This window comes from Myotis myotis, unplaced genomic scaffold (genome assembly GCF_014108235.1).
Source record: "Myotis myotis isolate mMyoMyo1 unplaced genomic scaffold, mMyoMyo1.p scaffold_m19_p_8, whole genome shotgun sequence".
Lineage (NCBI taxonomy): Eukaryota > Metazoa > Chordata > Mammalia > Chiroptera > Vespertilionidae > Myotis > Myotis myotis.
The window spans coordinates 3,103,076-3,119,178 of record NW_023416390.1 but is presented as its reverse complement, the minus strand read 5'-3'; the positions used below and the strand labels follow the sequence as shown (position 1 = coordinate 3,119,178).

Here is a 16,103-nt window from a genome sequence, read left to right as displayed (position 1 = left end):
TTCTCACTCAAGTGTCTTGAATCAGGCAATGAAACAAAAAAGGATCCTAACGAACATTTTATATGAAGGTTGAAGTAAAACCTGGATGAGGACTGTATGCGATTCATTTCCAGAGCTCCTTGTTGGAGAGTTTCCTTTGAGATGAACTGTAAAGGTGAAACCTTCGGCATTGCTGAGTGACCCCTTGGGAGGGCATTGTTTAGCTATCAGAGGAATAACCTGGGGAATGTGACCAAACAGACACAACCAGGAGACCCAGAATTCAACAGGATATTATTTTCATAATAAAAAACTTTGTGGCCCCTGAAACACAGGAAGAATATGAAAGAATAAAGGAGCTTAATCAACCAATTTTGTAAATGGAACAAATCATTATTCATTGTTCCCATAAAAGTGGTGGATAAAATCTGCTAAACTTATAGGTTTGTAAGTTGAACTTGAAGAATAAATTCTGACTTTTTTCTAAACAAAAAAATAAAACATCTTTGAGGTGTTTTTTATTTTTTTGTTTTCATAGGTCAGCAGAAACAGATGCCAGAAAAGAGGTTTTAAAGCTGCAACTGTTGCATATTCAAAATAATGAATTAAAAAATTCTTAGCCCTCCCATTCAGCTTTTGATTTCTGGGTAAAATAAGGGTCATACCACAGAGTCCTACATTTAACAGCAAGGTTTTTGAGATTAAACATATTTGCAATAAAAATAAATTTCTGGACATTAGATCATTCTTTTATTAATTTTGCAGGCCCACTTGAGAATTTCATTTACAAAGACACCCAAAGATAATAACAAATAAATAAACTTGGATTCCCTGAACCACCCACCACCCATGCACACAGCTGGACCATTAGGTGGTTTCTTTAGTTAAATAGCTGCCATATTTGGTCATATGCTTCAAACTGTTAACACAGAACATTTGTGCAATTCTAACTTCAGCTATTTACTAACGGCATTCATTTCCCATAAGAGATAGACCTCCTAGTTTCACTAGGTTAGTACCCGGGTTCATTTTCTCTTGAAGACAGTCATAAGCAAAATAGGCATTGTGTCAGGCATGCTTAAACATTTGAGCAGCCAACCAGCAAGCCATATGCTAGGAAATTCCATGCACGCTTATTTAGGTTTTAAATCTTTAGTACCATCCTATCCTATATAATAAAAGGCTAATATGCAAATTGTTCCCTTAACTGGGAGTTTGACCAGGGGGTGGGGCCGGCCAGCCAACCACCCATGGCCCCTCCCTCCGGCCAGATCGGCTCTGATCAGGGCTGGCCAGCAGGCCCCCACCCATGCACAAATTTGTGCACCAGGCCTCTAGTCAACTATAATTGTAAAGGTCTTCTAGGTGCTAGCATTCTAAAGCTTTTACCCAAGTGGTTTCACTAACTAAGGACAGGAAAAAGCCAATTTTTCTCCTGTCATGTGACAGGCTCAGTGAGACTATCAGAAGAACTACTATCCTGGTAAGAAGATCTAACCGGCATTCAGCTTCAAAATAAAACAGCAATGATTTTCCTCTAAGTGGCATCAAGGCGAAATGCACAACCACTCTGGCTTTACATCAGACCCCACAGCCTTCGGTTAACTGTTTCCATCCTGGTCCATCTATTGCAAGTCTCACTCACTAAACGTGCCCAGAAACATCGAATGCACTCACATGTCAGCTCCTTATCCATCCCAAGTCTACGCCACACACACATATTGGTAGTTTCATCTGAGTGGTGTTAGTTACAATCCTACCAGGTACGGAGTTGCCGAAGGGCAAGCATCATGTCTTAGGTTCCTCCGGTGGCCCCCCTCACCACAGCGCCTAGCACAGTGCTTGACACACTGCAGCTCTTCTTTAATCTATGAAGCATCAGTTAAAACTTCATTGCAAAGCTTTTGCTAATTTTCTACCACAGGTTAGCTCAATTTCATAGAGGCAGCCTGTAATACTGAAGCCAAGCCACAGTAACTTTCAACAGTAGTATATTATAAATGTTAAATCCTGATGGTCCTCTCATTTATTAAACATTTAGTTGGTTAAATACAGTATTGTTTTTTTATAGTTTTTTTAATGGCTTTGTAAACTTCTTGTGAGAACAAACCAAATTCTCTCTGCTAGGCCAGAGTCGACTGAGCACCTGTTGGCCACAATCTCTCTGGCAGTGACGGGCAGTGGAGAAGGACCTTTAGTCTTGACTGAAGACACAGCCCCTGGGCCCTGAGTCCCAAGCCCAGCCCAAGTACCCAGAGAGGGAGGCAGAGGAGCCAGTACGCCTGCTGGGGACAGTGCAGTGCAGAAAGTTCTATAAACACACACGTGTGAGGCACAAAACCTTTATTGCCACGGGATGCGGGGGCACTCACCCCGCCTCACCAACAGCTGAGAGTCACAGAAACGCAGACTTCACATGATAAAATACCACGCCGACGGAGGGAGAAACGGCCCCTTGGGCTGTATTGGCGGTAATACCGAGGTAACCAATTGACCTTGTTCAGTGAAAATACCTCTAACACAATGAAAAAACAACACAAACTGGTATAACATCCAATTCATATATACAATTCAAATAAAAATATATATTATTTGCTTCAATGTATAGCAAATTTAATACATTAGTGTTTATAAAATAAAAACTGTATTCTACTGAAATTTTTCTTGTGCTTCCCTCTTATCACTAAACTTGAAAAGACCAGAAAAGTCTAATACTTAAGGAAACTTATTTATGGATTTAAAGATGCAGTTTGTTTGGCCATGAAAGACGGATAAATATTAGTTGGAAGATTACAGCATCTTTAAAAATTGTTGCTTATTAAAATGTACAAACTTCAACTGTAAGACACAATTTTAAAAAAACCTACAGAATTTCTCAAAATAGATTAGAATACAGGAAACGTTTCATGAAACTACTGAGATACTAACCAGTTCTATGGCTAATATTAAAAATCGAATAACCTATTTAAATCATATTCATACTATTTCTACACACAGTGAACAAGAGAACCACAGTACTCAACCTCAAGCTAGCAACAGAGTTGCAAGGTCCAAAAAGCTGCTTCAGTGGGGAAATGCTCTGGTGCAGTTAAAACATGTAAGAGGGGAAGCTTTTGATCGATAGAAGCTGCTTTCTGGTGTTTCTGCGTAAAGCTAGTCTACAAATCAGAATGAAAAAGCAGTTGTATCTGCGACAGTGAACACAACTCCAGCACAGACGCTTCATCTAACATGGGGCTGAGGAGTTGCAGTAGAACAGGTTATGACTTAATACGCTTATGCAGTTGTGACCCAGAGCAGACTGAAACAAAAACCACACATATTCCAAGTCAGTACGCTCCTCTTAGCAACATCGTGTTCCGACGAATCTGGAGGAAGTAGGTAAAGCTGTCTAATATCTTCTCCTCTTAAACCAACAGAAAAAAATATAAATTTCTAATAGGATTTGTTTTCTTAGTATGAATTCCAATGTGAAATTCTCGTAAGTGTGCAAGTACATTATGAACATTGAAGCACAGCCCCCCACGTATATGCACACAGCCCATTAATTAAATAGGGGGAATTAAAACAGACTTTCAAGTGAAAATGAGTTTAAAAGAAAAAAAAAACCTGCATTCACAAATCTGAAAGTTGTACAAAAATGAAATTATAAAATAAATAATGAGTATATGTCAACTAAACCGCCACAGAAACATGCCTGCACGTGTGATGTAGTGACTGTCCCCTCCTGGGAAGGGCTGGGTGGGAAGACCCCCGGGGAGACTCTAGTTTCTCCGACTCCAGTGCGTAGAGAAGAGTTTCTGGACATAAAACGGTACTTCCTTTATTATGGTACAGCCTTTGTTAACAGTCACCATCCTTGTCACAGTTAGGGTTAACTTACTATGTCTCAATCTATCTCACACGTTCAGGAACAGCGATGTTTGAGTCCAGGCTTGTCCACATCGGTCCCCTTGTTTCAAGGTCTCTGTCCCAGCAACGGCTCCCTATGTCTGCCGTAGCTTAAGTAGCGACCATAGGATGCAATCTGGCAAGTAGGTTAAGAAAGATTGCCTTCTGTGCTTCTCATCTTTTTAACTTTACTCCAGTATTGGTTAATTGTGTACATGTGCCTGATTAAGTCAGCAAAAATGACACTTTACGACTATAAATGACACAGTTCCTACTAAACAAAATCAGTTTCATCAGATATTAAATCCACAATATTTTCCTTGGTTTAAACCGGGTATTTGCTAACTTCCATTTCTCCAAAGTCACTGCTACCCTGCCAATAACTACATTACTTAAACTTTCTGTATGACTGCAAAGATTCTAAATTCTGACATATAATATTTACGCTAAATACGCTTAAAGTAGACAATGAAATTTCAAGTAAAATAAACTGTATCCATATCTACTGGACCGAACAGGTCTCAACATCTACATTTCACTTCTATAAATTACACAAATACATTGTACATTCTTAAATAAATGCTTACAGTATTACTTTGTAAGCCTTTCCACATAAACCGACTCACACAGGAATGTGAATGGATCAATATTTCTATTACAACATTCTATTTTCTCTCTTGTGGCTTTGTCTTCCTGGCTTCCAGACCACTGTGTCAGTCCTTATGCTTTGGCTATGAAATCTGTTGGAGCTGAATGAGGCAACATTGGTTATTAAGGCTTATTTCTATGATGGAGCATTATCCTTAAAACTGATGCCATTTCCAGAGAACAGTGGGAAAATCACAGCTATCTTGAATCTTCAGGCTCTGTTTTGATGACGTTCTTCTCTAGAGTAAAAGCGGAGTGAGGGTAGTCTTTTAAAATCCCCAGGTTCTCTGCATAAAGAGCGAAACACCAAGTGTACGATACTTTACATCAGTGGATCACAAAACAAACGCAAACAAACTTGCAAAACAAGCCCCCAAAGTCCACAGCAAACAGTAGCAATTATTCATAATGCTGCAATTCCATATAAAGCTTTAATGTTAATGGGGAGTTGTGAAGAGGTTGGATTCTATATTTAAATTCCATCTCTGCCAATTACTAAGCTGTATCCATTTCAGGGCATTACATCTCTCTCTAAGGCCCTACTGTCCTCATCTATAAACTGGGGATAATATCTCTATTGGGTGATGTGAGAGTGAAGTCATCAAATGCACGTGAAGCATTTATCATACAGAACATACTGACTTTCCTTTAATGCTTGGCCCAATGTGGTAAGTGAAATATATAAAATAAAACCAGCCACTCATACACAACCAAGTTACTAGCCAAAATATTTACTATCAATGAAAAAAATGAAACAGAAAAACATCTTTTGTGTTTAAACATGGCACTATTTTTAAAAGTTTCTCTAACCATGAGACATTTAAGTGGGAGAAACAGGAGTAAAAGAATGAGAACTCATTCATAAGGAATAATTCCTTGGAGTTAAGTGTGTATAGTTATTTGAATCTCACAAAAACACTACAGAATGATGGAAAGGTAACCAATACTCACAGCTTATCTGAAATTAGGTGGTTCCATTTATGAACTTACCCTCCCTATACAGAAGTGGATTTTAAATTCAGCAAAGAAGAGTAATAAAAATAGTAGCTACCATTTGTTGAATTCCTATCAGCCAGGCAGTTCAGGTACACTGTCTTGTCTATCCTCATAACCACTCTATGAGGGGTAAGAATTTCTGTTTTACAGATGAAGCACCTGACTTCAAGTGACTCCTAATGTTACTTTAACTCAGAGACTGAATGATTCCTTTGCATGGTGTCGTTTCTAGCAATTTAACTCTGCCTAACTCACTTTACTTGGGCAAAAATATGTAAACATCTAACTATAATAAGGAACAGCGCATCCTTTTATGGAGTTCAGTTTACATCTGAACTACGAATGTCATCTCCACGACGTATCTGCATGGCAAGTTTAGCTTCTGATACACAGGGTTTTCTCAGCAGACAGCAAACATGGAGTCCATCCATTTCATATTGTGAAAGGCCACAAAAAAGACAGTTACATAACTCAAACCAGCCATTTATAATTTGGTATAAAATTTTATATTAAAGTCACCACTCATGTAATAGCTAATCAAAATCATCTCAACCTTCCTGAGTTCCCTGTCAACTCTTTGGAAGACCATGGTCTCAAGAAGACTGGCCATTATTATGGTCATCTCTCACTTCCAAGGGGAGAAAAACCTGACTAGTCACGTTGTTAGGAATGACCTTTTCAGGGGAGGGACAGTGGGAGGTGAAGAATAGAATGTAAAGATGCTTTATTCAGTGTTTCTCTCTGATGATCTCCCGTTCTCACCTGATGAGTGGGACTTGGCCTCACTGGGGTAAAGTCTACTCAGCTCCCCGTCCACCACAAAATGATGGGGCTGTCTGTTCTGTAGGTTAGGTATTCGGAGATTCAAGGGTCTTTCTCCTAATGGAAAGAAAAAAAAGCAGTGTGAGTAATATTAAAAACACACCATGGTTTTTCTTAAAAATAATTTCCACAAACCGCCTCAACACTCCTTCGGAAAGGAGTAAGGAAAAGTCCACAGGTACAGAAGAATCTAGTAACAGTCGGAGATATAGTTTGTGGAAGAATAGAGGAGGAAAATGGTAATTCTTGCTAGTCCCAAGGTTTACAATTCTGCCAGATATTTTTAAGAGCTAATCACGAACTAAACAAAAGTCTGAGATTCTGAGTAAGTGCTCACCTCTGGTATATAATACATCCCCTCTGTCAGGCATTTTCTTACTAGTGCGACCATTTGCCAAGGCCTATCGTGAACTACATAATAAATACTAGAGGGACAGAGATGGCTCAAGCCAACTGCTTATTATTAAAAACAATGACAGCAAAACTTCAAATCTGTGAAAAAACAGAATTATCACAGATATGGTGAAAATGCCTTATATACCAAAGCATACCCTATATAATAAAACCGTAATATGCAAATCGACCAAAGAGTGGAATGACCAGTCATTGTGACATGCAATGACCACCAGGGGGCAGACGCTCAAAGCAGGAGCTGTCCCCTGGTGGTCAGTGTGCTCCTACAGGGGGAGCACTGCTCAGCCAGAAGCTGGGTTCATGGCTGGTGAGCACAGTGATGGTGGCAGGAGCCTCTCCCGCCTCCACGGCAGTGCTAAGGACCCCTCAGAGGATTGTCCAACTGCCAGCTTAGGCCTGCTCCCCATGGGAGTCGGGCAGTCCCCCTTGGGGTCACAGGGAGCGGGCCTAAGCCAGCAGTCGGACATCCCCCGAGGGGTCCTGGACTGCAACAGGGTGCAGGCCAGGCTGAGAGGACCCCACCCCCCAGTGCATGAATGTCGTGCACCGGGCCTCTAGTCCTGTCATAAACCTAAATCTATCACACTTAACAAACTGCCACCCCCACTGATTTACCCTGGCATGACAAATTAGTCATCAAAATCTTTCACGAATGCTTTTGCTTCTTAACTCTGAAGTCTTCACTGTCAAGGATGACTGGAGAGGTTAAACAAGACCTCAACTAGAAAGTTTCCCTAACATTTAAAAGAGGAAGAGCGTTCTCCTCCACCACTCTGACCTGCTGACACAGTAGTATTTTATTCAACAGTTAGATGATGCTTCACATGGCTTTCCCACTTAGAAAGAAATCTTATCTTTTTGACAATAGTAACCATTCTCTAGAAAAGCATAATAGTAACATAAAAAAGAAGGTCCTCGCCCTAGCCAGTTTGGCTCAGTGGATAGAGCGCCGGCCTGAAAACCGAAGGGTCCCGGGTTTGATTCCGGTCAAGGGCACGTACCTCCGTTGCAGGCTCCTCCCCGGCCCAGACCCTGGTTGGGGCTCCTGCAGGAGGCAACAAATCGATGTGTTTCTCTCACATAGATATTTCTCTCTGTCTTTCCCTCTCTTTTCCACTCTCTCTGGAAAAATATGGAAAATGGAAAAATATCCTCACATGAGGATTAAAAAAAAAAAAGGCCCTAGAAAATTACTGTTTCTGCTCAAGCACTTATCGCCATTGAAAGTAGGGGCCCGATTCCCGCACTTGCTTCCTGTGATCTCCCTCCACTGGTGTGAGCTCCAAGCAACAGGCCCTCCTTGCTCGCTGCTGCAGCTTGGTGCCTAGGAGCGTGCCTGGCGCAGAGGAGGCACTGACACACATCTGTTGAATGAGTGGACGACAATGACCTATTTTCTTCATGTGCCCATAAGAAAAAAAATGAAGTGGTTTTTACAATGGTAAAAATACTCATAAACCACAGCTTTCTAAACTTAAAGCGTTTAAGAGGCCACTTCCCAACGGCCACACCACACAGAAGGTTCCAGAGGGCCTGCGGGAGTGTCAGGCTGAGAGTGGACAGAACATCTTCAGGTCTCTCCATTCTTAGCCCATGTCCTCAACGCTCTGTGCTGTCACACTTTAGGAAGCATTCAGCATATTCTCTTAGGAACCAAATGTCACACATTCCACAGACAAATCTGTTCTTAACCCATAAAAAATAGGAAGCTGTCATCTATTAAAAAGTGATAAAGATCTCCCAGGGAATCCACTTCTTTGAGAACAATGGTCAATACAGTCAGCCCTCTGTATCCAGGGGTTCCGCATCTGCGGACCAATGGCACATCGCAAATATTTGGGGGGGGGGGGGGAAGGTGATGCTGTTGCTGACATGTAGTATGTAGTTCGGCTTACATGGATGCATCTGTACTGGGCATGTGGAGCCTTTTTATCTTGTCATCATTCCCTAAACAGTAGAGTGTGACAACTATTTATATAGCATTTCCATTATGTTAGGTATTATAAGTAACCTAGAGATGATCTGAAGTAGACAGGAGGGAGGGTGCACATAGGTTATCTGCAAATACCACGCTGTTTTATCTAAGGGACTAGAGCATCCAGACTTGGGTATCTGCAGGGGGACCTGAAACCAATCCCCCTGTGGGTACCCTGAACACGGCACTATTTACATCTCCCATCCCACCACCCTTTACAAAATACAGATCCACTGTATGTGCAGCTGTTATTTAGGGATGATAAGGTTAAAAAAACCCACACAACTTTAAAAATTAAATTTGCAGAGTGAATTCCTTCCCTTTTTGAAAAAGGGACAATTTGTAATTGGACAATTAATTTTGGTAGAGAATCTGTAAGATAATCTCTTAAAAATATTCAGATTTAAAACCCAGCAAGGTTTTGTCTCTCTGAAGTGCACCAACAGCAGGGTCTGCAGGGGCGGGCGGTCTAGGCACCTTGTCCGTCCGAGCTGTCGGAGGCCAGGCCGTTGGGGCTGTGCTCCTCGGAGCTCTGCCTGTAGAGCCCCGCGGACAGCCGCCTCTCGGCCTGCTGCAGCCGCTCACAGCCCGCCTGGGTGCACAGGAACTCCATCTGCTTCGTCACTCCCTTCTCAGGCTGCTAGGAAGAAAGCAAAAATAAAATCAGTAACCACAACATTCCAGATTTTTTTAATGGTCTAAAGATGCCAATTTCAGACTCGCGCAGATATATTTAGAATTCATTAAAATTAGTTCACACTTCACGTGGCATACGCGTCCCATAAGTATGCAAAGGAGAAAATCTTGCTCAGTCCAACGAGAGAATTCCAGTTCAGCTCAACAGCAAAATAGCCTCAGTTCTGGCTTCTAAGGTGCCGAGTCCTTCGGAAGGTTTTTGAAAAAGGAACCTCAGTGCAGCAGCAGCATCTGCTGTAAGCTGCTTCTAACGGTGACATCTCGGCGTTTTTATTTAGGATCTGGCACTACACGGACTCTGGTATGACGACAGTGTTTGGGGAGAAAGTGTAACATGGTTGTCTAGAGAAAGAAGACACACTTCCCCTAAAATTAAACAACACAGATTATGCAGAAAACATCAGTGCCAGCTAGGGTCTTCACTTTCGTCACGGAACGAAATGGCAGTGTTTCCCAACCAATCATGAAAAGCCATGTTTTACTGATTTTTTTAAAAATATATTTCATTGATTTTTTTACAGAGAGGAAGAGAGAGAGAGATAGAGAGTTAGAAACATCGATGAGAGAGAAACATCGATCAGCTGCCTCCTGCACACCACCTACTGGGGATGTGCCCACAACCAAAGTACATGCCCTTGACTGGAATCAAACCTGGGACCCTTCAGTCTGCAGACCGATGCTCTATCCACTGAGCCAAACCGGTTAGGTCGAAAAGCCATGTTTTAAAAGACACAGTTAGCTGGCTAAAATATAAGTTTATCTCTGTGTGTTTTATAAGTTCCTTCTCTACGTACTGCTCTAAATTATATATACATATATATATATATATACTAGAGGCCCGGTGCACAAAAATTTGTGCACTCGGGCGGGGGGGGAGGGTCCCTCAGCCCGGCCTGTGCCCTCTCGCAGTCTGGGACCCCTCGGGAGATAACGACCTGCTGGCTTAGGCCTGCTCCTGGGTGGCAGAGGGCAGGCCCAATCCCTAGGTGCAGCCCCTGGTCAGACTCAGAGCAGGGCCGATTGGGGAGTTGGGGCGCCGCCCCGTCATGCACAGAGCAGGGCGGATCGGGAGGTTGCGATGCCACCCTCAGTCACACTCAGGGTAGGGCTGATTGGGGGGTTGGGGCACCGCCCCCTGTCATACTGAAGGCAGGGTCGATGGGGAGGTTGCGGCACCACCCCGTCACGCACAGAGCAGGGCCAATCAGGGGGTTGGGGCGCTGCCCTCTGTCACTCACAGAGCAGGGCCCATCAGGGGGGTTGGGGCTCCATACCCTGTCACGCACAGAGCAGGGCAGATCAAGGGGTTGAGGAGCTCCCCCCTGTCACTCACAGAGTAGGGCCGATAGGGGTGTTGGGGCACTGCCCCCTGTCACACACAGAGCAGGGTGGATCAGGGGGTTGGGGCGCCGCACCCTGTCACACTCAGGGCAGGGCCGATGGGGAGGTTATGGCTCTACCCCATCACACACAGAGCAGGGCCCGTGGGGTGGGGGTGGGGGGGTGCTGCACCCTGTCACACACAGAGCCGCAGGGTGATCAGGGGGTTGGGGAGCCTTCCCCTGTCAGGAACAGAGCAGGGCAGATAGGGAGGTTGTGGCCCCTCCCCCTGTCACACACAGAGCTGCAGGGCAATCAGGGGGTTTGGGTGCTGCCCCCTGTCATGCTGATCCCGGTGCTGGGAGGCCTCGCAGCTCCGCTGATCCTGGTGCTGGGAGGCATATTACCCTTTTACTATATAGGATAGAGGCCTGGTGCACGGGTTGGGGCCGGCTGGTTTGCCCTGAAGGGTGTCCTGGATCAGGGTGGCGGTCCCCACTGGGGTACCTGGCCAGTCTGGGTGAGGGGCTGAGGGCTGTTTTCAGGCTGGCGGGTGACTGAAGCTCCCAATCGCTCCTTTTTTTTTTTTTTTTTTTTTTTTTTTTTTAATTCAGCCAGTTTTAGCTCTGAGGCTTGGCTCCAGCTCTTAGGCCTCCGCTGCTGAAAGCAGGTATCTGGTTTGTTTGGGTTCTATAATCGAAACACTGTTTCAACTCCAGCTCTGAGATCCCGGCTGGCTGAAAGCAGGTTTCTGGGGTTTTGTTTAGCATCTATATTTGTAACAATGTTTCAAACTGCAAGCTCAGAGGCCGGCAGCGGCAGGCAGGGAACGTTGGAGTCCTCCGTCACTGAAGCAAGCAAGCCTCATGTTCGCTTCAAGCTGCCTGGCTGCCGGCCGCCATCTTGGCTGGCAGTTAATTTGCATATCGCCCTGATTAGCTAATGGGAAGGGTAGCGAACGTACGGCTAATTACCATGTTTCTCTTTTATTAGATAGGATATATATATATATGATATTCAGGACAGTGTATTGGTGACATTTTGCTAAAGAGTAATAGTCAAAATGTAGACATGAGCCAGGCCAGTGTTGCTCAGTGGTTGAGCATCAACCCATGAACCAGGAAGTCACGGTTCAATTCCCAATCAGGGCACATGCCCGGGTTTTGGGCTTGATCCCCAGTAGGGGGCCTGCAGGAGGCAGCTGATCAATGATTCTCTCTCATCATTGATGTCTCTCTCTCTCTCTCTCTCTCTCTCTCTCCCTCTCTCTCTCTCTCACTTCCTCTCTGAAATCAATAAAAAGATGTTAAAAATTATAGACATGAATCATTACCATTCTATATAAAAGAGTAATATAAGGAAACTGCTATATAAAATCATTTACAAACAATCCTGATTCACAACGGTAAAAATCAATAGGAAACATATTTATTCAATGAATAGGATACAAGTTTTTTACTATTTTTCTGAATGCTCATAAACCAGATCAAAAGAAATTGTAACTTCAATTCATTTGAATTAACTGATAAAATTTCAGTAAGAATTCTGAGTGGGAAATGTATTTTTCATCCTTTTAACATGAAAAACAAAACTTGGCACTACTAATCCACTAGGGAGAAGATCAGCAGGAATAAAACTTACAGTACTTTCCAAAAGGTGCTGTTTGCAGAAATGACTTTTTAAAATGTTAATTTCAGTGTACATAATGAAATAATAGCAAAAGTACCTGAAGCTGCGTATTAATTTAACACTTGTTATTACACATTAACTGAAATAATTAACAAAAGCTATAAAGTCGGCTATTAATATTTTATTGAAAACTAGTACTATTTTATCTCAGAATTGTATTTCACACAGACATAGTCAGCATGGCTGATTTACTGGTATCAAATTATTTCTTTTGGGTTTTCTTAGGGAGAGAATCTATTTTACTTCCTACAAAACTACAAAGAATAAATAAGTATCACCGTATCACGTTCTGCTCAAAAAGATTCTGCTCAAAAACCAAAGCAAACCAAGTTGTTATTGCTATCTTGTTGACACAGCTGTGATCAGATGACATTTTAAGAACCAGAAATTAATTCAGTCCTTGGATGCTTAAAACTGGAACCAGCTGAAACAGCCATTTACTTTTCAACCTACAGATATTCTTATGAGCTATGAACTGGTGGTTTTACGTTACCTGGGAACTGAGAGCAGCGAGTTCTTCGCTCTTAGCTTTAGCCTGCTGGAAGAGGGTTTGCACAGAGTCCTGGAAATCTGGAAACCCATCCTGTAGATCGAAGAATAAGTCCTTTTTTACTTAGAATTTCTAAATAAATAAACTTATGATCTAAAGCTCAGAAAATAAAGCAAAGACAACCATCTTAAGTAAGATTTCAATGTACAATGTTTCATTTCTGTCTTTTATGGTACAACTACCTTATTCTAGAGTTGTAACCTCAATAAAAACATAAATGAAAAAGATGAAAAGATTTATACATCCATACTATTTTACACTGGAAGGCAGAATTCATGATCAATGATAATAATGGTTATATAACATTTCATATAACTTTTCATCTAGTGATTTGCTTACTTAACCACTATCCCCATATTGGACATTTATATTATTTTCCTCATTTTTGGTTTGAAAAACACTGCAAAAATATTTCCATGGAAATAGCATTTCACATAGTTCAGAGATTCCCAGAAGTAGAATTACTGCAGAGAGATGAGCATTTTTATGTTTTCCACATACTTTCTACAAGGGCCTTTCACTGTTTTGCCATATCATCTATACTAATAAAAGCCTAGGTGGTCCTAGTGCCCTTGCGTGTGATCCCGCCACAAGATGGCTGCATGCACAGCGGAGATGGGGCCCAGTGGCCGCTCTGCGCGGTGAGGCCTGGGGCTCCCGCGGCTCCATGTGGCATGGAGGAGGTGGGTCACGGCAGGGGAGGGCAGTTGTGGGCAATCAGGCCAGCAGGGGAGCAGTTAGGCGTCAATCAGGCCAACAGGGGAGTGGTTAGGGGGCGATCAGGCTGGCAGGCAGAAACAGTTAGGGGCAATCAGGCAGGCAGGTAAGTGGTTAGGAGCCAGCAGTCCCAGATTGTGAGAGGGATGTCCGACTGCTGGTTTAGGCCCGATCCTACAGGGACCGGCAGTCAGACGTTCCCCGAGCGGTCCCAGATTGGAGAGGGTGCAGGCCAGGCTGAGGAACACGCCCCCCCCACCCCACCCCCCGCACAAATTTTGTGCACCAGGCCTCTAGTCTATAATAAAAGTGTAATATGCTAATTAGACCGGACAGCTGAACGACCTTCTGGACGAAGCCGGGACTGTGAGGGTAGAGGCAAGCTGCCGTGGCTGCTACTGATTGGCGGGCTGTGGTGGGTGGGCGGGGCCTCCCTCTGTGAGGGAAGCCTGGGTCCCGGGTGTTGGAGGGAAGCCGGTGCCAGCAGCCGGGGGAAGGAAGGCCTACTCTTGCACAAATTCCATGCATCGGGCCTCTAGTAAGCAATATCTGACAGTTCTGTCCAGCACTGGTTGGTGTTGCTTTCTCAGTTTTTGCCAATTTATTTTTGTTTTGATATTCAAAAATTTAAATTTTATATACTGTAGTTGCATATAATTGTGTTTTATTTTGTGATTTCTTCTGTTGCTATAAAGTTTAGAAAAGGATTCTGCTTTAGAGATTTGATAAGTATTCAAATCTACCCTCTAGTTTTTCTAAGCCGTGTGTGTGTGTGTGTGTGTGTGTGTGTGTGTGTGTATGTGTGTGTGTGTGTGTGTTTATTTAATCTCTAACCCACCAGGAATTTATTTTGTTAAATGTAATGTGGTAAAGATCCAAAGTAAACTTTCTTTAAGGTGTTACCCAATAGTCTCCATCTGAATTTCTGAGGGACTCTTCCACATCGCGTGTGATTTCCCTGGACCTTCACTGCCAGGCAGTGGAGCTTTGGATTAGAAAGACCTGGTCCATGTTCCAGGCCCACCACTTAGGTTCCTGAGCCCAGCAGCCGGGCCTTCTGATGGTGTCCCACAGCCTCTGGCAGTCAGTTCACTATGGTGGGAAAACTACAGGGTGGAGGAGCTGTCACTCATGACATGTAAAGGCGGTCCCAGGGACCCAAAAGGACCCAAGAGGAATGACTCAGAAGTAAAAGGGAGACCGTTCCCAAGAAGCTGGGCTCTTCGCATTATGTGTGGGGCAGGACTTTTGTTCTGTCTCTCCAGCTTTTTCCCAGGAAGCCAGAGGTACCATGCTACGAGCCATTTATCTTCATGTCCTATTCCTGGCTGCTGCCATTAATCACAGCGCGCCCTCAGTGGCGAGGCTCTGCGTCTGAGCACTGAGAAAACAGGAGTGCAGGGTGGGGTGCTGTTTGTGACCTCATTACCCTCACCCCCACCCCTCAACCTTCCCACTGAACACGAGCAAGCTGCCTTCATGTACTGCTGAGCCGTCTTTAACTGACTCACCCAGCAGATGTTCTCAGCCTCACACGTGCATTTTCCTTTTTTCTACTCACACTTTCTATATGAATAGCAGATTGTAAGGCTTCTGTTTTCTGATCCAGAGGGGAAGAATCGACATCAAATTAGACCAGCTTCCTCTTCAACAAGCTTCGTGACAGCGTAGGTGGGTTCTGATCCTCTCCCCCGCCCGCGGCTCCCTCCCCCGCCCACGGGAGCTGTGGCAGATGTTTCCTGAGGCTTTCTTCTTTAAGCCCCAATTCTCTGACTTTCTGGCCTCGATTAACAAACTTCACTTCTCTCATCCACTCATCTCTGATTGCTCTGCACTCCCAGCCCACACAGGATCAAGAATGCGGTACCTCCCAGCTCTCTGCCCCGTCTCCAGCAATTTCAGTGAAACAAGAAAACTCACAGCTGAGATCTGAACAGTAACAGCCCATGTAGTCAGCTACCACGCCAGTCGAGACCGGCTTTTACATCTTCTTCCCTCCTCCTGAAATACCACTTGTAACACTGGAGGCATGACAGGGTTCGTTCATGGAGTGCAACACGTTCTGTATGAAAAAGGTTAGCAACCGAGTCCACTTTTAACTAATGTTTCAAAAAAATGAGGTGGAGGCAAGAGTGCCAGGGCCTTGGCCTCTTGATGGTTCATCCTCTTTGCTAGTTGTCAAGTTGTCTTAAATCCTTTCTGTCACAGGTACAATATAAACAAAGCGAGCTAATTTTTTATTTAGTATTTATCTTCCCAACACAGTTTTTCCTCACTCAAAACAATTAGTGTGCCAAATGGTAATGCCTTATATTTATATTAAGTGTTTATAATTTAGGCTAAGTTTATATTATTTGTGTTGTAATTTACATTAAGTTTTCTCCTCAAACCCTATCACTGTTTCCC

General features: G+C 43.6%; 1 protein-coding gene across 6 annotated transcripts in view; it reads right to left on the bottom strand.

Annotated features, from left to right (window-relative positions):
• Positions 1-2,305: 2,305 nt before the first annotated feature.
• The window catches only part of NAB1 (NGFI-A binding protein 1), a 46,051-nt gene continuing 32,253 nt past the window's right edge, over positions 2,306-16,103 (bottom strand). Inside the window, exons 5-8 of one of the 6 annotated variants that reach the window (XM_036319133.1) lie at positions 12,924-13,013; positions 9,203-9,365; positions 6,277-6,393; positions 2,306-2,494 (exon numbers count right to left, since the gene is read on the bottom strand). In XM_036319133.1, coding sequence (XP_036175026.1) covers positions 2,358-2,494; positions 6,277-6,393; positions 9,203-9,365; positions 12,924-13,013 — 507 coding nt within the window. In that variant the 3' untranslated portion in view covers positions 2,306-2,357. Of the gene's footprint in view, positions 4,806-6,276; positions 6,394-9,202; positions 9,366-12,923; positions 13,014-16,103 lie in introns of all 6 variants that reach the window. The other 5 variants (XM_036319134.1, XM_036319139.1, XM_036319138.1 and 2 more) reach the window with 5 other exon arrangements.